The sequence below is a fragment of the Pseudoliparis swirei genome, chromosome 6 (genome assembly GCF_029220125.1).
Source record: "Pseudoliparis swirei isolate HS2019 ecotype Mariana Trench chromosome 6, NWPU_hadal_v1, whole genome shotgun sequence".
NCBI classification, from domain to species: Eukaryota; Metazoa; Chordata; class Actinopteri; order Perciformes; family Liparidae; genus Pseudoliparis; species Pseudoliparis swirei.
Window position 1 is genome coordinate 653,045 of NC_079393.1, and position 22,417 is coordinate 675,461.

The 22,417-nt window shown below is 50.7% G+C and overlaps 1 protein-coding gene across 1 annotated transcript; it reads left to right on the forward strand.

Annotated features, from left to right (window-relative positions):
• The first annotated feature begins 1,575 nt into the window (after positions 1-1,575).
• LOC130194900 (CD44 antigen-like) lies at positions 1,576-14,189 on the forward strand. Its single transcript, XM_056416109.1, has 6 exons — positions 1,576-1,667; positions 12,010-12,092; positions 12,198-12,355; positions 12,569-12,722; positions 13,273-13,412; positions 13,585-14,189. The coding sequence occupies exons 3-6, from the start codon at positions 12,262-12,264 to the stop codon at positions 14,187-14,189; spliced, it is 993 nt and encodes a 330-aa protein (XP_056272084.1). The 5' UTR covers positions 1,576-1,667; positions 12,010-12,092; positions 12,198-12,261.
• Positions 14,190-22,417: the final 8,228 nt, after the last annotated feature.

The window sequence follows — 22,417 nt, forward strand, 5'->3', positions numbered from 1 at the left end:
GAGCCCAGCCATAAGAATAATCTGGACATGTGTGTAAGTAGAAGTTTGAAACTTAGTGAGACCATTCATATCCCCAAAACGTTCAAGTAAAAACCTGCCTAATAAAACCCCTGTGACTGAAGCACATGAGGTAGGTAACTCTTCTAAACAGCAGTGGTGGCTTCAGCAACTGCTGGAAATTAGAACTGGCCACTCATAACATTTTGTATATGGCAAAGCTTTAAATTTAACTATATCGGAAATAAGGCCTAAACATGTAATGGATAAAGAAGTTGGTTAATTAGAGTGTGATCCCTTCTGCCACGAGGGTGTAGCCCATAACATCACGCTCATGAGCTTATATATGGACGTACCGACATAATTGAGGAGTGAACAATTGACCATATCACAGTAAACAGGTGCAGGTTCATCATCAGCCATGTCCCAGTTATTTTGAGCATTCGAGGATAACAGGTTGAGGCTATTATGTCGCAGCTGTAATCCCAGCTCTTCTTATCAGTGTCTATGACGGTGGACTGTGTACTGCAGCCACTTTGGTCATCTTTAGGTTACTCACTTGATAGTTCTTTCACAAATCGTTGCGCTTTCGGCTGGAGTGGAGAAAAACTTGAAGGATCCCAGATGTTTGATGCGAAGCTGGGCTGAGCAGCGCGTATTCCAGCTCCTTCTCTCGCAGCGTCCGCTTCACATCACGGAACTCGTCTCTCCTCCGCTGCAGGTCTGCGCTGTAGTCTGGATAGAGCGATTTCTTTTTGTTCTCGTATGTCATCTCTCCCTTACTTCTGGCCAGTCGAAGGACTTTCTCTTTATCTCTGAAGTTCAGGAACTTGGCCATGAGGTCTGTCCCTTCTTCCCGATGCGCTGCGCTCTCTCCAGGGTGACAGGTGAGGTGAAGTTGTCGTTACCCAGGATTTGCGGTATAAACTTTTCCAAAAATCCTACTGTATCACGACCTTCTGCTTGTTCCGGCACATTTATTATCCTAATGTTCGATCTCCTACTGCGGTTCTCCAAGTCGTCAGCTTTGTCTTTGAGGTTCGCTATCAGTTTCTCCATTTCGTCAACACGGTTGTGCGTGTCTTTGATATCGTCTTCGTTTGCACTCATTTAACTCATTTAACTCATTTAATTAATTTAACTCATTTAACTCATTTAATTAATTTAACTCATTTAACTCATTTAATTAATTTAACTCATTTAACTCATTTACTTAATTTAACTAATTTAACTCATTTACTTAATTTAACTCATTTAACTCATTTAACTCATTTAACTCATTTAACTCATTTACTTCATTTCATGAGATCTTCATTGAACAATCAGGACATTCCTCCGTGAGCCCAGACTCCTGAAGGCGAGTCCAGGTGTGTTCCTGTGTCCGTGCTCACCTTCCTCTTCCTCACCAGCTCTCCCTGCAGGTGGTTGATCTGGAAGAAGGACCCGTTGGAGCGGCGGCGGCGCTGAGCGGCCGCACCGCCCTCACGGGCCTCCGGGCCGCTCTGGGGGCTCTTGCCCTCGGCGGGAGCCAGCGCCGCTGCTCATGGAGAAGGACCTGAAGGGACCGTCGTCCGGGGGCCTCGCCGCCGCCGACAGGTCGCTGTGGGATTTGGCCCTCAGGGACATCGTTGTGTCTGCTGGGCTCCGTGCGGAGCAGCCGAGCAGCTCAGGTATTATTCATGAGGTAGCGAGAGCACCGGCCTCTCCTTTGTGCTTCAGACTGGGTCAGCCTCCATGGCTCAATGTGTGAAGGCACAAGGTGTTTACTTACTGACGCTTCAGTTTCTACCCAATGTCAACATGTCAACATGTCAACAAGTCTACATGTCAACATGTAAACATGTCAACAAGTCAACATGTCAACATGTCAACATGTCAACATGTAAACATGTCTACATGTCAGCGTTGCGATACAATACAATATGATACGCTACGTTACGTGCAATACGCTCGTTACGATACAATGCGATGCGTTGCGATACAATATGATATGCGCTGCGTTACGATGCGTTTGCGATGCAATACGATGCGCTGCGTTGCGATGCGATGCGCTGCGTTACGTGCAATACGATGCGTTGCGATGCGTTGCGATGCAATACGATACGCTCGTTGCGATACAATACGATGCGTTGCGATGCAATACGTTACGATGCGTTGCGATACAATACGATACATTGTGATGCAATACGATGCGTTACGATGCAATACGATGCGTTGTGATACAATACGATGCGTTGCGATGCAATGCGTTACGTGCAATACGTTGCGATGCGTTGTGATGCAATGCGATGCGATGCGCTGCGTTGCGTGCAATGCGATGCGTTACGTGCAATACGATGCGTTGTGATGCAATGCGATGCGTTGCGATGCAATACAATGTGATGCGCTGCGTTGCGATGCGTTGCGATACAATATGATGCGTTACAATGCAATACGATGCAATACGATATGTTGCGATGCGTTGCGATGCAATGCGTTACGATACAATGCATTACGATGCAATACGATGCGTTACGATGCAATGCGTTGCGATAAAATCGATACATTGCGATGCGTTGCGATGCAATACGATGCGTTGCGATGCAATGCGTTGTGATGCGTTGCAATACGATGCAATACGATGCGTTGCGATGCGATGCGATGCAATACGTTGCGATGCGTTACGATACGTTGCGATACAATACGATATGTTCCGTGCGCTCCGTGCAATGCGTTGCGATGCGTTTGCAATGCGATGCGATGCGTTGCGATGCGTTACGATGCAATACGATGCGTTGCGTGCAATGCGATGCGTTGCGTGCAATGCGATGCGTTGCGATGCGTTGCGATGCGATGCGTTGCGATGCGTTGCAATACGATGCGTTGCGATGCAATACGATGCGTTGCGATGCGATGCGTTGCGATGCGTTGCAATACGATGCGTTGCGATGCGTTTACGATTACGTGCAATGCGTTACGATGCGTTACGTGCAATACGTGCGTTGCGATGCAATACGATACATTGCGATGCGTTTGCAATACAATATGATGCGCTGCGCTGCAATGCGATGCGATGCGATGCGTTGCGATGCGTTGCGATGCAATACGATGCGTTGCGATGCAATACGATGCGCTACGATGCAATGCGTTGCGATGCGTTTGCAATACGATATGTTGCGATGCAATACGATATGTTGCGATCGTTGCAATGCGATACGATACATTACGATGCAATACGATGCATTGCGATGCAATGCGTTGCGATGCAATGCGTTACGATGCATTGCAATACGATGCGATGCGTTGCGATACGTACGATGCGTTACGTGCAATGCGATGCGTTGCAATGCGATGCGATGCGATGCGTTGCGATGCAATGCGATGCGTTGCGATGCGATGCGTTGCAATGCGATGCGATGCGTTGCGATGCAATACGATGCGTTGCGATGCGTTGCGTTGCAATATGCGTTGCGCTGCAATACGATGCGTTGCGTTACAATGCGATGCGTTGCGATGCGTTACGATGCGTTGCGATACAATACGTTGCGATGCGTTGCAATGCGTTGCGATGCAATGCGATGCGTTGCGATGCGTTGTGATACAATACGATGCGTTGCGATGCAATACGTGCATTACGATGCAATACGATGCGTTACGTGCATTACGATACATTACGATGCAATGCGTTACGATGCGTTGCGATGCAATGCGATGCGTTACGTGCAATACGATGCATTGCGATGCGTTGCAATGCAATATGATGCGCTCGCTGCAATGCGATGCGTTGCGATGCGTTGCGATATGCAATGCGATGCGTTGCGATGCAATGCGATGCGGCTACGATGCAATGCGTTGCGATGCGTTGCAATGCGATGCGTTACGATTGCGATATGTTGCGATGCGTTGCAATGCGATGCGATGCGTTACGTTGCGATGCATTACGTGCAATGCGTGCAATGCGTTGCGATGCGATGCGTTACGATGCAATACGATGCGTTGCGATGCGTTGCGATGCAATACGATGCGTTGCGATGCAATGCGATGCGTTACGATGCGTTGCGAGGATGCGTTGCAATGCGATGCGATGCGATGCGTTGCGTGCAATGCGATGCGTTGCGATGCGATGCGTTGCGATGCGTTGCAATACGATGCGATGCGTTGCGATGCAATACGATGCGTTGCGATGCGTTACGATACAATGATGCGTTGCGCTGCTATGCGATGCGATGCGTTGCGATACAATACGATATGTTGCGATGCAATACGATGCGTTGCGATATGTTGCGATACAATGCGTTGCGATACAATACGTTGCGATGCAATACGATACATTACGATGCGTTGCGATGCAATGCGATGCGTTACGATGCAATGCGATACGTTTGCGTTGCGATGCGATGCGATACAATGCGATGCGTTGCGATCGTTGCAATGCGATGCGATCGTTGCGATGCAATGCGATGCGTTGCGATGCAATGCGATGCGTTGCGATGCGTTGCGTGCAATACGTTGCGCTGCGTTGCAATGCGATGCAATGCGTTGCGATGCGTTGCGTGCAATACGATGCGTTGCGATGCGTTACGTAATACGATGCGTTACGTGCAATGCGATGCGTTGCGATGCGTTGCGATGCGATGCGTTGCAATGCGATGCGATGCGTTGCAATGCGATGCGATGCGTTTACGATGCGATGCGATGCGTTGCGTGCAATGCGTTGCGATGCGTTGCAATACGATGCGTTACGATACAATGCGTTACGATGCAATGCGATGCGTTGCGATGCGTTGCGATGCAATACGATGCGTTACGTGCAATACGATGCGCTGCGTTTGTGACAATGCGATGCGTTTACGTGCGATGCAATGCGTTGCGATGCGTTGCGATGCAATACGATACATTGTGATGCAATACGATGCGTTACGTGCAATACGATGCGTTGTGATGCAATACGTCGATGCGTTGCATGCAATGCGATGCGTTACGTGCAATGCGATGCGTTGTGATGCAATGCGATACGTTGCGATACAATACAATGATGCGCTACGTTGCGATGCGTTACGATACAATATGATGCGTTGCAATGCAATACGTGCAATACGATGTGTTGCGATGCGTTGCGTGCAATACGTTACGATGCAATGCGTTGCGATGCAATACGATGCGTTACGTGCAATACGTTGCGATGCAATGCGATGCATTGCGATGCGTTTGCGTGCAATACGATGCGTTGCGATGCGTTGCGATGCAATGCGTTGCGATGCGTTTGCGTGCAATACGATGCGTTGCGATGCGATGCGTTGCGATGCGATGCGTTGCGATGCGTTGCGATGCGTTGCGATACAATACGATGCGTTCGATCGTGCACGTGCACGTTGCGATGCGTTGCAATGCGATGCGATGCGTTGCGTGCAATGCGATGCGTTGCGATGCGATGCAATATGATGCGTTGCGCTGCAATACGTGCGTTGCGATGCGTTGCGATGCAATGCGTTGCGATGCGTTGAAAATGCGATGCGTTACGTGCAATACGATGCGTTGCGATGCGTTGCGTGCAATACGATGCGTTGCGATGCAATGCGATGCGTTACGATGCATTGCGATGCAATGCGTTGCGATGCGTTACGTGCAATGCGATGCGTTACGTGCAATACGATACATTGCGATGCGTTGATACGTTGCGCTGCAATGCGATGCGATGCGATGCGTTACGATGCGTTGATGCGTTGCGATGCAATGCGATACGTTACGATGCAATACGATGCGCTACGATGCAATACGTTACGATGCGTTTGCAATACGATGCGTTGCGTGCAATACGTTTGCGATGCGTTGCAATGCGATGCGATGCGTTGCGATGCAATGCAATGCGTTGCGTGCAATGCGTTGCGATGCAATACGTTGCGTTGCGTTGCAATACGATGCGATGCGTTACGTGCAATGCGATGCGTTGCGTGCAATACGATGCGTTACGTATGTTGCGATGCGTTGCAATACGATGCGTTGCGGCTGCAATACGATGCGTTACGATGCAATGCGATGCGTTGCGATGCGATGCGTTGCGATGCGTTGCAATACGATGCGATGCGTGCGATGCGTTGCGATACATTACGATGCGTTGCGATGCAATACGATACGTTGCGCTGCTGCGATGCGATGCGTTACGTGCAATACGATGCGTTGCGATGCGTTGCGTTAAATACGTTACGTGCAATACGATGCGTTGCGATGCAATACGTGCATTACGTGCATTGCGATGCGTTACGTTACGATGCGTTGCGTTACAATGCGATACGTTGCGTTGCGATGCAATACGATGCGTTGCGTGCGTTGCAATGCGATGCGATGCGTTACGTGCAATACGATGCGTTACGATGCAATGCGATGCGTTGCGATACAATACGATGCGTTGCGATGCAATACGTTATATGCAATACGATGCAATGCGTTGCGATGCAATACGATATGTTGCGATGGTGCGTTGCGTGCAATGCGATGCGTTGCGACCGTTACGATGCGTTACGTGCAATACGATGCGTTGGGATGCAATACGATGCGTTACGATGCAATGCGTTGCGATGCGTTGCAATGCGATGCGTTGCGTGCAATGCGATGCGTTGCGATGCGTTGCGATGCAGCCGGCTACATTGCGATGCGTTGCGATGCAATGCGATGCGTTGCGTGCAATGCGATGCGTTACGTGCAATGCGATGCGTTGCGATGCGTTGCGATGCGTTGCGATACAATGTGCGTTGCGCTGCAATACGATGCGTTGCGATGCAATACGATGCGTTACGATGCGTTGCGATGCGTTACGATGCGTTGCGACTGCAATGCGTTGATGCGTTGCAATGCGTTACGTGCAATGCGATGCGATGCGTTGTGATGCGATACGTTGCGATGCAATACGATACGTATTGCGATGCAATAGATGCGTTACGATGCATTGCGATGTGCAATACGTTACGATGCGTTACGATGCAATGCGATGCGTTACGTGCAATACGATGCATTACGATGCGTTTGTGCAATATGATGCGTTGCGCTGCAATGCGATGCGATGCGTTGCGATGCGTTACGTGCAATACGATGCGCTACGTGCAATGCGTTGCGATGCGTTGTGCGATACGTTACGTGCAATACGATATGTTGCGATGCGTTGCAATGCGATACGATGCGTTACGATGCAATACGATACGACGATACAATGCGTTACGTGCAATGCGTTGCGATGCGTTTGCAATACGATGCGATGCAATGCGTTACGATACAATACGATGCGTTGCGATGCGTTACGTGCAATGCGATGCGTTACGTGCAATACGATGCGTTGCGATGCGTTACGATACGTGCAATGCGATGCGATGCGATGCGTTGCGTTGCAATGCGATGCGTTGCGATGCGTTGCGATGCGTTGCAATACGCGATGCGTTGCGATGCAATACGTGCGTTACGATGCGTTGCGTGCAATACAGCTGATGCGTTGCGCTGCTATGCGATGCGATGCGTTGCGATGCAATGCGATGTTGCGATGCAATGCGATGCGTTGCGATGCGTTGCGATGCAATGCGTTGCGATGCAATGCGTTGCGTGCAATACGATGCATTGCGATGCGTTGCGATGCAATGCGATGCGTTGCGACAATACGTGCAATACGCTGCGTTGCGTTGCGATGCGATGCAATACGATGCGTTGCGATGCGTTGCAATGCGATGCGATGCGTTGCGATGCAATACGATGCGTTGCGTGCAATGCGATGCGTTACGATGCGTTGCGATGCGTGCAATGCGTTGCAATGCGTTGCGATGCGTTGCGATGCGTTGCGATGCAATGCGATGCGTTGCGTGCGTTACGATGCAATGCGTTGCGATGCGTTGCGATGCGTTGCGATGCGATGCGTTACGATGCGTTGCAATGCGATGCGATGCGTTGCAATGCGATGCGTTGCGATGCGATGCGTTGCGATGCAATACGTTACGATACGTTGCAATGCGATGCGATACCGGCCGCGATGCGTTGCGATGCGTTACGCAATGCGATGCGATGCAATACGATCGCTGCGCTACGATACGTTGTGATACGATACATTACGATACAATGCGTTGCGATACAATACGATACATTGCGATGCAATACGATGCGTTACGTGCAATACGTCGTTGTGATGCAATACGATGCGTTACGATACAATGCAATGCGTTTGCAATGCGTTACGTACATTGTGATGCAATGCGATGCGATGCGCTCGTTGCGATGCAATGCGATGCGTTACGTGCAATACGATGCGTTGTGATGCAATACGATGCGTTGCGATGCAATACAGCCGTATGATGCGCTACGTTGCGATGCGTTGCGATACACAACCGATGCGTTACAGCCAATGACAATACGTTATGTTGCGATACGTTCGTTGCAATGCGTTACGATACAATGCGTTGCGATGCAATGCGATGCGTTACGTGCAATGCGTTGCAATACGTGCATTGCGATGCGTTTTGCGTGCAATGCGATGCGTTACGATGCGTTGCGTGCAATGCGTTGCGATGCGTTTGCAATACGTGCAATGCGATGCGTTGCGATGCGATGCGTTGCGATGCGATGCGTTGCGATGCAATGCGATACGTTGCGATGCGTTGCAATGCGTTACGATGCATACGATGCGATGCGTTGCGATGCAATACGTGCGTTGCGATGCGTTGCGATACAATACGATACATTGCGATGCGTTGCGTTGCAATAGCCTTGATGCGTTGCGCTGCAATGCGATGCGTTTGCGTGCAGCCTTGATGCGTTGCGATGCGTTACGATGCGTTGCGATACGTTTGCAATCGATGCGTTGCAATACGTTACGTGCAATACGATGCGTTACGTTGCGATACATTACGATGCGTTTGCAATACAATATGATGCGTTGCGCTGCAATGCGATGCGATGCGATGCGTTGCGATGCAATACGATGCGTTGCGATGCAATACGATGCGGCTACGTGCAATGCGTTGCGATGCGTTTGCAATACGATGCGTTGCGATGCAATACGATATGTTGCGATGCGTTGCAATGCGATGCGATGCGTTGCGTGCAATGCGATGCGTTGCATTACGGTACATTGCGATTGTTAATGCGATGCGATGCGTTGCGATGCAATACGATGCGTTACGTGCAATGCGATGCGTTGCGATGCGTTGCAATACGATGCGTTGCGCTGCAATGCGATGCGTTACGATGCAATGCGATGCGTTGCGATGCGTTGCGATGCGTTGCAATGCGATACGATGCGTTGCGATGCGTTGCGATATGCAATGCGATACATTGCGATGCGTTACGATTGTGATGCGTTGCGCTGCTATGCGATACGATGCGTTGCGTGCAATGCGATGCGTTGCGTGCAATACGATGCGTTGCGATGCGTTGCGATCAATACGTTGCGTGCAATGCGATGCGTTACGTGCAATACGTGCATTGCGATGCGTTGCGATACAATGCGATGCGTTGCGATGCAATAGATGCAATGCGATGCGTTGCGTTGCGATGCGATGCAATGCGATGCGTTGCGATGCGTTGCAATGCGATGCGATGCGTTGCGTGCAATACGATACGTTGCGTGCAATGCGATGCGTTGCGATGCGTTACGATACAATGCGTTACGATGCGTTGCAATACAATGCGTTGCGATGCAATACGATATGTTGCGATGCGTTGCGTGCAATGCGATGCGTTGCGATGCGTTGCGATGCGTTCGTGCAATAATGCGATGGGTTGCCAATGCGATGCGTTGCGATGCAATGCGTTACGATGCGTTGCAATACGATGCGTTGCGATGCAATACGATGCGTTGCGATCGTTGCGATGCAATACGTGCATTGCGATGCGTTGCGATGCAATGCGATGCGTTGCGTGCAATACGATGCGTTGCGATGCGTTGCGATACGATGCGTTACGTCGTTTCAATACGTTACAATGCGTTGCGTACAATGCGATGCGTTACGTACAATACGATGCGTTGCGATGCGTTGCGATGCAATACGTTGCGATGCGTTGCAATGCACGATGCGATGCGTTGCAATGCGTTGCAATATGCGATGCGTTTACGTGCAACGTACGTGCGTTGCGATACGTTGCAATACGATGCGTTGCAATACAATGCGATGCGTTACGTGCATTGCGATGCGATGCGTTGCGATGCGTTGCAATACGATGCGTTGCAATGCGATGCGATGCGTGCAATGCGATGCGATGCGTTACGTGCAATGCGTTGCGATGCGTTAATCGATGCGTTGCAATACGGTATGTTGCGATACAGCCGTACGTTGCGTGCAATACGATGCGTTGCGATGCGTTACGTGCAATACGATGCGTTGCGTGCAATACAATACGTTGCGATGCCACGATCGTTACGTTACGTGCGTTGCGATACAATGCGTTGCGATGCAATGCGATGCGTTTTGATATGTATTGCGATGCGATGCGTTGCGATGCGTTGCAATGCGATGCGATGCGCTGCAATGCGATGCGATGCGTTGCGGCAATGCGATGCGATGCGGTGCAATGCGTTTGCGATGCGTTGCAATACGATGCGTTACGATGCAATACAATGCGTTGCGATGCAATGCGATGCGTTGCGATACAATGCGTTGCAATACAGCCGTTGCGATGCAATACGATGCGATGCTGCAACAATGTGCGATGCGATACGTTACGTTGCAATGCGTTGCGATGCGTTGCAATGCGATGCGTTACGATACAATGCAATGCGTTGCGATGCGTTGCAATGCGATGCGTTGCGATACAGCCGCAATGCGTTGCGTGCAATGCGATGCGTTGCGATGCGTTACGATGCAATACGATGCGTTGCGATGCAATGCGATGCGTTGGGATACAATGCGATACGATGCGCTGCGATGTACGATACGTTGCGATGCGTTGCAATGCGATGCGTTGCGATGCAATGCAATGCGTTACGATACAATGCGATCGTTGCGATACGTTGCGATGCGTTTACGACAATACGTGCGTTACGTGCAATACGATACGTTAGGATACAATACGATACGCTACGGTATGATACAATCCATGAATCCATAACAAAAGTATCAGGCATGTGATACCATGAGAGAACGTAGCGCGGTGCCAGTGATGAGGATGAGCTCTCTGGACTTCAGCCGTCTCCTATGTTTGTGTTTAAAGTTCAGTAACGACTTGAGGGCGACTCGGAGGAAGGAACTCGTACTCTTTCACCACTGAGCTCCGCCTCGACTCTTGGGACTCGGACTCTTCCTGACCAGGAGAATGTGACCAATTAGCTCGTCTTCCGGCTCCTCCCCTGCAGCGCCTCGGTCCTCAGAGGGGAGCTCCATCATGAAGAATAGGACGCGCCCAAAAAGTACCATCGATATGTGAATACGTCAAAATTGCAAACACTTGATACTAAGCTAAGCTAACCTGTTGCTTCAGATTCAACAGATATGAGGCTGTCGTTCCTCTCGCCTCAAGAATCTGACTCATCTTCATGTATATGTATATAAACATGTACATATTTATATATGGATAGATATAAATATATATACACACATGCACACACTTTATCTTGTAACAAATATGTATATATTTTATGTACATTTATTATTTGTACGTGTTTGTATATATATATATACAAACACACACATATACATATACACACACACTTATATATATATACAAACACACATATACACACACATTTATATATATATATACAAACACACAAATATATATATATATACAAACACACACATATACATATACACACACATTTATATATACAAACACACACATATACACACACATTTATATATACACACACACACACACACACACACACACACACACACACACACACACACACACACACACAGGGACAATGTGGAGGAAGTTTTCTTCCTGACAGAACAAACTCGGCTCTGAAGGATAAATGCTGACTAAGCAGGAAAAAAAAGTCAAAACCATGTTTATTCAACATCCCTGTTGTTGTTGTTGTTGTTGTTGTTCTCGTGTATCCAGAAGAAGAGGAGCGACCGTCTCTTCTCTACAGCTGACCGGCCACCCGGCTTTCATGTTTCATGGAAATCCTCACAACTCGGTTTGTAAGTTGAACCGGTTTATTGCGCAATCGGCCTCCCGCCGTTATCTCGTGAAGGGGCATCCAGCAGATTGACCCCGCCCCCTTCCTGTTTCCTCGCCGTGCCCAGGCTTTTCCCCGTGCGTCGGCTTTCTTTGCTTCCTCCACCTCCAGCAGCTTCGTTCCACGTCCACATGAGCGTCCTCCAGAGCAACGGGATGGCCGCGGTGGCGCTGCTCCTCTCCCTGTCGGCCTGGGCCGTGGCGTCCGGCGGCGAGCCGGTGAAAGGTACGTCGTCTCGCTGCTTTTCATTCGTTGGCGTGAGGAGGGAGCAGCGATGTCAGCGTGAACATCAAAGGAGCTCTCTGCCCACCGGGCAGCAGGCGCTCAGCCGGGGGTTGGCGGTTCAACGCCCTGGTCGATGTGTCCTTGACCCTTGACCCGGAGCAGCGCTGTGTCGATGTGTCCTGATGTCATGTGACCCCTCCCTGTGGCCTCCAGGTCCGGGAGCCGCCGGCGTCTTCTTGCTCATCGAAGGCGGGAGGTACACGCTGGACGCGGCGGCGGCAGCGGCCGCCTGTCGGAGGCTGAGCGTCACCGTGGCGACCAGAGCCCAGATGGAGCGGGCGCTGCAGCGCGGACTGGAGACGTGCAAGTAGGCCGACCGCCCGCCGCTCTGGAAACACGGCAGGTCTCCGGAGACGAGGGTCTGGCTCGGGGCGTTTGAGGAAGGCGAGTCATTTGAAGGCGTGTTCTTCAAGTAACTCGCCTTCCTCCCGCCGGCCCGTTGGGGTCAGGCGGACCGGCACCGGGCTCCTCGGGGGCTTCTTCTCGCGGCCCGTTGCTCGGCAACAGACTCCCAAAGCTCGACAACAACCGACTGCAGAAATGCTCCTGAAACCCAAATGATAGCTGCACATTCCCACGATTCTGAAGGCCTTTGAACTCACCGGGGGGCATATCTTAAAACACCGTGGCACGTAACCTGCAACATGAAAGCTAACCGGCTGTTATCCGGTGCCTACGTTACCCACAATGCAGCGCTTCAGTTCACGCCTGAAGCGCTGCATCTGGTCTCACTTAGATAAGACGTGTTTCAGTGAGCGACTAAAACTTTATTGACTGTTCACCAGATTCGGCTCGTTAAAACTTTATTGACTGTTCACCAGTTTCGGCTCGTTAAAACTTTATTGACTGTTCTCCAGGTTCGGCTGGATCTCGGAGCAGACCGCCGTCGTCCCGCGGCGCTCAGCCGACGTTAGATGTGGAAAGGGCAAAACGGGCGTGGTGACGTGGTTCGCCAGAGCAGACCAGAAGTTTGGAGTCTTCTGCTTCAATGCGTCAGGTACTGCGTCCGACCGGCGTTCTCCACTGGAGGGGCTCTTTGTTATATTGTCTCCATTAGAAGGGCTCTTTATCCTATGTTCTCCACTGCAATGGCACTTTATCATGTTCTCTCCACTAGAAGGGCTCTTTATCATGTTTGAATGAAACTTTTTCTTCCTCGCCACTTGCAGATTTAGAGATAACAGCAAACAGAACCACATCCGGTCCACACAGCTCCGGTCTGCCGACCACATCGACCACGCTGACCCGGATCCAGACCCTCAGACCAGCATCCAGCTCTTCACCTTCAATGCAGCCAGTAACAGAAGCTCCCGAGGAGACCTCTTCCCCCGCCGCCTTCACTCTGCTGATCCAGACCAGCCCTTGGCCTCGCTCCTCCTCCTCCTCCTCCTCCTCCTCTCATGTTCCCACCTCTCTTTCTCCACTCCTCGCCTCGAAGCCCTCTGTCGTCGGCTCGGTCGTTTCTACTTCTGCCTCCAGCTCGTCTCTTTCCTCTGAGTCGGGGAGGCTGGGCACCGCCACACCTCCCCAGAGAAGTACGTCCTCGTCCTCGTCCTCGTCTTCGTCCTCCTCTTCGTCCTCATCCTCACGTTGTTTGAGGTGTCTATGTGTTTGTGTTGCTCTGATGAGCTACGTTCAGGTCTTTTTCTCGATGTGGTTTCATGTGACGCTCGTTGTGGCCACCAGGGGGGAGACCGAACACAACCAGCTGACCTCGGCGCTTTTTAAACACTTTTTTCAAAATTGGATAAGAGGCATTATGATTTATGATTAACAAAAACAAAAGATCAATTCATATAAAACAAACAAACAAACATGTCGTAGTGGAACTACGCGTCTCTGTGCGATGGATCGAGTGTATTGAGCCTCCATCAGGTGTGGAGTGAGCCTCCGTCAGGTGTGTAGTGAGCCTCCATCAGGTGTGTAGTGAGCCTCCGTCAGGTGTGTATTGAGCCTCCGTCAGGTGTGTAGTGAGCCTCCATCAGGTGTGTAGTGAGCCTCCATCAGATGTGGAGTGAGCCTCCATCAGGTGTGTAGTGAGCCTCCATCAGGTGTGTAGTGAGCCTCCGTCAGATGTGGAGTGAGCCTCCGTCAGGTGTGTAGTGAGCCTCCATCAGATGTGTATTGAGCCTCCATCAGGTGTGTAGTGAGCCTCCATCAGGTGTGGAGTGAGCCTCCATCAGATGTGGAGTGAGCCTCCATCAGGTGTGTAGTGAGCCTCCATCAGGTGTGTAGTGAGCCTCCGTCAGGTGTGTAGTGAGCCTCCGTCAGGTGTGTAGTGAGCCTCCATCAGGTGTGGAGTGAGCCTCCATCAGATGTGGAGTGAGCCTCCATCAGGTGTGTAGTGAGCCTCCATCAGGTGTGTAGTGAGCCTCCGTCAGGTGTGGAGTGAGCCTCCATCAGATGTGTAGTGAGCCTCCATCAGGTGTGTAGTGAGCCTCCGTCAGGTGTGTAGTGAGCCTGCATCAGGTGTGTAGTGAGCCTCCATCAGGTGTGTAGTGAGCCTCCATCAGATGTGGAGTGAGCCTCCATCAGGTGTGTAGTGAGCCTCCATCAGATGTGGAGTGAGCCTCCATCAGGTGTGGAGTGAGCCTCCATCAGGTGTGGAGTGAGCCTCCATCAGGTGTGGAGTGAGCCTCCATCAGGTGTGTAGTGAGCCTCCGTCAGGTGTGTAGTGAGCCTCCGTCAGGTGTGTAGTGAGCCTCCATCAGGTGTGTAGTGAGCCTCCATCAGGTGTGTAGTGAGCCTCCATCAGATGTGGAGTGAGCCTCCATCAGGTGTGTAGTGAGCCTCCGTCAGGTGTGTAGTGAGCCTCCATCAGGTGTGTATTGAGCCTCCATCAGGTGTGTAGTGAGCCTCCATCAGGTGTGTAGTGAGCCTCCATCAGATGTGGAGTGAGCCTCCATCAGATGTGTAGTGAGCCTCCGTCAGGTGTGTAGTGAGCCTCCGTCAGGTGTGGAGTGAGCCTCCATCAGGTGTGTATTGAGCCTCCATCAGGTGTGTAGTGAGCCTCCATCAGATGTGGAGTGAGCCTCCATCAGATGTGTAGTGAGCCTCCGTCAGGGGTGTAGTGAGCCTCCGTCAGGTGTGTAGTGAGCCTCCGTCAGGTGTGTAGTGAGCCTCCATCAGGTGTGTAGTGAGCCTCCATCAGATGTGGAGTGAGCCTCCATCAGATGTGGAGTGAGCCTCCATCAGGTGTGGAGTGAGCCTCCATCAGGTGTGGAGTGAGCCTCCATCAGGTGTGTAGTGAGCCTCCGTCAGGTGTGTAGTGAGCCTCCGTCAGGTGTGTAGTGAGCCTCCGTCAGGTGTGTAGTGAGCCTCCATCAGGTGTGGAGTGAGCCTCCATCAGGTGTGTAGTGAGCCTCCGTCAGGTGTGTAGTGAGCCTCCGTCAGGTGTGGAGTGAGCCTCCATCAGGTGTGTAGTGAGCCTCCATCAGATGTGGAGTGAGCCTCCATCAGGTGTGTAGTGAGCGCACATCAGGTGTGTAGTGAGCCTCCATCAGGTGTGTAGTGAGCCTCCATCAGGTGTGTAGTGAGCCTCCATCAGGTGTGTAGTGAGCCTCCATCAGATGTGGAGTGAGCCTCCATCAGGTGTGTAGTGAGCCTCCGTCAGATGTGGAGTGAGCCTCCGTCAGATGTGGAGTGAGCCTCCATCAGGTGTGGAGTGAGCCTCCATCAGGTGTGTAGTGAGCCTCCATCAGGTGTGTAGTGAGCCTCCATCAGGTGTGGAGTGAGCCTCCATCAGATGTGGAGTGAGCCTCCATCAGGTGTGTAGTGAGCCTCCGTCAGGTGTGGAGTGAGCCTCCATCAGATGTGGAGTGAGCCTCCATCAGGTGTGTAGTGAGCCTCCGTCAGGTGTGTAGTGAGCCTCCATCAGGTGTGTAGTGAGCCTCCATCAGGTGTGGAGTGAGCCTCCATCAGGTGTGTAGTGAGCCTCCATCAGGTGTGTAGTGAGCCTCCATCAGGTGTGTAGTGAGCCTCCATCAGGTGTGTCCAGGTGTGTAGTGAGCCTCCATCAGGTGTGGAGTGAGCCTCCATCAGGTGTGGAGTGAGCCTCCATCAGGTGTGTATTGAGCCTCCATCAGATGTGGAGTGAGCCTCCATCAGGTGTGTAGTGAGCCTCCATCAGGTGTGTAGTGAGCCTCCATCAGGTGTGTAGTGAGCCTCCATCAGGTGTGGAGTGAGCCTCCATCAGGTGTGTAGTGAGCCTCCATCAGGTGTGGAGTGAGCCTCCATCAGATGTGGAGTGAGCCTCCATCAGGTGTGTAGTGAGCCTCCATCAGGTGTGTAGTGAGCCTCCATCAGGTGTGTAGTGAGCCTCCATCAGGTGTGTAGTGAGCCTCCATCAGGTGTGTAGTGAGCCTCCATCAGGTGTGTAGTGAGCCTCCATCAGGTGTGTAGTGAGCCTCCATCAGGTGTGTAGTGAGCCTCCATCAGATGTGGAGTGAGCCTCCATCAGATGTGGAGTGAGCCTCCATCAGGTGTGTAGTGAGCCTCCATCAGGTGTGTAGTGAGCCTCCATCAGGTGTGTAGTGAGCCTCCATCAGGTGTGGAGTGAGCCTCCATCAGATGTGTAGTGAGCCTCCATCAGGTGTGTAGTGAGCCTCCATCAGGTGTGTAGTGAGCCTCCATCAGGTGTGTAGTGAGCCTCCATCAGATGTGGAGTGAGCCTCCATCAGGTGTGTAGTGAGCCTCCATCAGGTGTGGAGTGAGCCTCCATCAGGTGTGTATTGAGCCTCCATCAGGTGTGGAGTGAGCCTCCGTCAGGTGTGTAGTGAGCCTCCATCAGGTGTGGAGTGAGCCTCCATCAGGTGTGTGTGAGCCTCCATCAGGTGTGGAGTGAGCCTCCATCAGGTGTGTAGTGAGCCTCCATCAGGTGTGTAGTGAGCCTCCATCAGGTGTGTAGTGAGCCTCCGTCAGGTGTGTAGTGAGCCTCCATCAGGTGTGTAGTGAGCCTCCATCAGGTGTGGAGTGAGCCTCCATCAGGTGTGTAGTGAGCCTCCATCAGGTGTGTAGTGAGCCTCCATCAGGTGTGGAGTGAGCCTCCATCAGATGTGGAGTGAGCCTCCATCAGGTGTGTAGTGAGCCTCCGTCAGGTGTGTAGTGAGCCTCCGTCAGGTGTGTAGTGAGCCTCCATCAGGTGTGGAGTGAGCCTCCATCAGGTGTGTAGTGAGCCTCCATCAGGTGTGTAGTGAGCCTCCATCAGGTGTGTAGTGAGCCTCCATCAGGTGTGGAGTGAGCCTCCATCAGGTGTATTGAGCCTCCATCAGGTGTGGTGAGCCTCCATCAGGTGTGTAGTGAGCCTCCATCAGGTGTGTAGTGAGCCTCCATCAGATGTGGTGAGCCTCCGTCAGATGTGGAGTGAGCCTCCATCAGGTGTGTAGTGAGCCTCCATCAGGTGTGGAGTGAGCCTCCATCAGGTGTGTATTGAGCCTCCATCAGGTGTGGAGTGAGCCTCCGTCAGGTGTGTAGTGAGCCTCCGTCAGGTGTGTAGTGAGCCTCCACTGCGTGGGAGGAGCCCATCAGGTGTGTAGTGAGCCCACTGGGTGTGTAGAGCCTCCATCAGATGTGGAGTGAGCTCATCAGATGTGTAGTGAGCCCGTCAGGTGTGCAGTGAGCCTGTCAGGTGTAGTGAGCCCATCAGGTGTGGAGGAGCTCCATCAGATGAGTGAGCTCATCAGATGTGGAGTGAGCCCATCAGGTGTGGAGAGCTCCATCAGATGTGGAGTGAGCCTCCATCAGGTGTGTAGTGAGCCTCCGTCAGATGTGGAGTGAGCCTCCATCAGATGTGGAGTGAGCCTCCATCAGGTGTGGAGCCCACTGCGTGGTGTGAGCCTCCATCAGGTGTGGTGAGCCTCCATCAGGTGTGTAGTGAGCCTCCGTCAGTTATTGTAGTGAGCCTCATCAGGTGTGGAGTGAGCCTCCATCAGGTGGAGAGCCCATCAGGTGTAGTGAGCCTCCATCAGGTGTGTAGTGAGCCTCCGTCCAGATGTGGGTAGGCCTCCATCAGGTATTAGTAGCCTCCATCAGGTGTGTAGTGAGCCTCCATCAGGTGTGGTGAGCCTCCATCAGGTGTGTGTGGCGAGCCTATCAGATGTGGGAGGAGCTCATCAGGTGTGTGTGAGCTCCATCAGGTGGAGTGAGCTCATCAGATGTGGAGGAGCCCACTGTGTAGTGAGCCTGGCCAGGTGTGTATTGAGCCCGCTGTGATTGTGGTGGTACTCCATCGGATGTTGAATTTGGTACTCCATCGTGTGTAGTGAGCCTCCATCAGGGTGTAGTGAGCCTCCATCAGATGTGGAGTGAGCTCATCAGTGTGTAGAGCCTCCATCAGGTGTGTAGTGAGCCTGCTGATGTGGAGTGAGCCGTCAGGTGTGTAGTGAGCCTCCGTCAGGTGTGTAGTGAGCCTCCGTCCAGGTGTGTAGTGAGCCTCCATCAGGTGTGTAGGCCTCCATCAGGTGTGGGCCTCCATCAGGTGTGGGTGACCTCCGTCAGGTGTGTGAGCCTCCATCAGGTGTGGGTGAGCCTCCATCAGATGTGTAGTGAGCCTCCATCAGGTGTGTAGTGAGCCTCCATCAGGTGTGTAGTGAGCCTCCATCAGGTGTGGAGTGAGCCTCCATCAGGTGTGTAGTGAGCCTCCATCCAGGTGTGAGTGAGCCTCCATCAGGTGTGGTGAGCCTCCATCAGGATGTGGGTGAGCCTCCATCAGGTGTTATCAGTTTCTCCATTTCGTCAACACGGTTGTGCGTGTCTTTGATATCGTCTTCGTTTGCACTCATTTAACTCATTTAACTCATTTAATTAACTCATTTAACTCATTTAATTAATTTAACTCATTTAACTCATTTAATTAATTTAACTCATTTAACTCATTTACTTAATTTAACTAATTTAACTCATTTACTTAATTTAACTCATTTAACTCATTTAACTCATTTAACTCATTTAACTCATTTACTTCATTTCATGAGATCTTCATTGAACAATCAGGACATTCCTCCGTGAGCCCAGACTCCTGAAGGCGAGTCCAGGTGTGTTCCTGTGTCCGTGCTCACCTTCCTCTTCCTCACCAGCTCTCCCTGCAGGTGGTTGATCTGGAAGAAGGACCCGTTGGAGCCGGCGGCGGCGCTGAGCGGCCGCACCGCCCTCACGGGCCTCCGGGCCGCTCTGGGGGGGCTCTTGCCCTCGGCGGGGAGCCAGCGGCCGCTGCTCATGGAGAAGGACCTGAAGGGACCGTCGTCCGCCGGGGGCCTCGCCGCCGCCGACAGGTCGCTGTGGGATTTGGCCCTCAGGGACATCGTTGTGTCTGCTGGGCTCCGTGCGGAGCAGCCGAGCAGCTCAGGTATTATTCATGAGGTAACGCGAGAGCACCGGCCTCTCCTTTGTGCTTCAGACTGGGTCAGCCTCCATGGCTCAATGTGTGAAGGCACAAGGTGTTTACTTACTGACGCTTCAGTTTCTACCCAATGTCAACATGTCAACATGTCAACAAGTCTACATGTCAACATGTAAACATGTCAACAAGTCAACATGTCAACATGTCAACATGTCAACATGTAAACATGTCTACATGTCAACGTTACGATACAATACAATATGATACGCTACGTTACGATACAATACGCTACGTTACGATACAATACGATACGTTACGATACAATACAATATGATACGCTACGTTACGATACGTTACGATACAATACGATACGCTACGTTACGATACGATACGATACGTTACGATACAATACGATACGTTACGATACGTTACGATACAATACGATACGTTATGATACAATACGATACGTTACGATACAATACGTTACGATACGTTACGATACAATACGATACGTTATGATACAATACGATACGTTACGTGCAATGCGATACGTTGATACAATACGATACGTTACGATACAATACGTTACGATACAATACGTTACGATACGTTATGATACAATACGATACGATACGCTACGTTACGATACAATACGATACGTTACGATACAATACGATACGTTATGATACAATACGATACGTTACGATACAATACAATATGATACGCTACGTTACGATACGTTACGATACAATATGATACGTTACAATACAATACGATACAATACGATATGTTACGATACGTTACGATACAATACGTTACGATACAATACGTTACGATACAATACGATACGTTACGATACAATACGTTACGATACAATACGATACATTACGATACGTTACGATACAATACGATACGATACAATACGTTACGATACGTTACAATACGATACAATACGATACGTTACGATACGATACGATACAATACGTTACGATACGTTACGATACGTTACGATACAATACGATACGTTCCGATACGCTCCGATACAATACGTTACGATACGTTACAATACGATACGATACGTTACGATACGTTACGATACAATACGATACGTTGCGTGCAATGCGATGCGTTGCGTGCAATACGATGCGTTGCGATGCGTTGCGATGCGATGCGTTGCGATGCGTTGCAATACGATGCGTTGCGATACGACACGCGTTGCGATGCGATGCGTTGCGATGCGTTGCAATGCGATGCGTTGCGATGCGTTTACGATGCACGATGCAATGCGTTGCGATGCGTTTACGATGCAATGCGATGCGTTGCGATGCAATACGATGCATTGCGATGCGTTTGCAATACAATGCGATGCGCCGCTGCAATACGATGCGATGCGATGCGTTACGATGCGTTACGTGCAATACGATGCGTTACGATGCAATACGATGCGCTACGTGCAATGCGTTGCGATGCGTTTGCAATACGATATGTTGCGATGCAATACGTTATGTTGCGATGCGTTTGCAATACGATACAATACATTACGATACAATACGATGCATTGCGATGCAATACGTTGCGATGCAATGCGTTACGATGCATTGCAATGCGATGCGATGCGTTGCGATACACGATGCGTTGCGATTACGATGCGTTTGCAATGCGATGCGATGCGATACGTTGCGTGCAATACGATGCGTTGCGATGCGATGCGTTTTGCAATACGATACGATGCGTTGCGATGCAATGCGATGCGTTGCGATGCGTTGCGATGCAATATGCGTTGCGCTGCAATACGATGCGTTGCGTTAATACGATACGTTACGATACGTTACGATACGTTACGATACAATACGTTACGATACGTTACAATACGTTACGATACAATACGATACGTTACGATACGTTACGATACAATACGATACGTTACGATACAATACGATACGTTACGATACAATACGATACGTTACGATACATTACGATACGTTACGATACAATACGTTACGATACGTTACGATACAATACGATACGTTACGATACAATACGATACATTACGATACGTTACAATACACATGATCACGCTGCAATACGATGCGTTGCGATGCGTTGCGACAATACGATACGTTATTGCAATACGATGCGCTGCGATACACGTTGCGATGCTGCAATGCGATGCGTTGCGATTGCGATATGTTGCGATGCGTTGCAATGCGATGCGATGCGTTATTGCGATGCATTACGATACAATACGATGCGTTGCGACGATGCAGCGATGCAATACGATGCGTTGCGATGCGTTGCGATAATGCGATGCGTTACGTGCAATACGATGCGTTGCGATGCGTTAATACGTTGCAATGCGACACGATGCGATGCGTTTACGTTACAATGCGATGCGTTACGATGCGACACGTTGCGATGCGTTGCAATACGATGCGATGCGTTGCGATGCAATGCGATGCGTTGCGATGCGTTACATACATTGATACGTTGCGCTGCTATACGATGCGATACGTTGCGATGCAATACGATATGTTGCGATGCAATGCGATGCGTTACGATATGTTACGTGCAATGCGTTACGATACATACGTTACGTGCAATACGATACATTGCGATGCGTTGCGATGCAATACGATGCGTTGCGATGCAATACGATGCGTTTACGT

What these genes read in the sequence shown, in the direction of transcription:
- LOC130194900 (XM_056416109.1), top strand. Translation starts at nt 12,262, where the DNA reads ATGAGCGTCCTCCAGAGCAACGGGATGGCCGCGGTGGCGCTGCTCCTC. An exon ending in CGCGGACTGGAGACGTGCAA is followed by an intron (nt 12,723 to 13,272) that starts GTAGGCCGACCG and finishes ACTGTTCTCCAG; the next exon opens with GTTCGGCTGGATCTCGGAGC. An exon ending in CTTCTGCTTCAATGCGTCAG is followed by an intron (nt 13,413 to 13,584) that starts GTACTGCGTCCG and finishes CGCCACTTGCAG; the next exon opens with ATTTAGAGATAACAGCAAAC.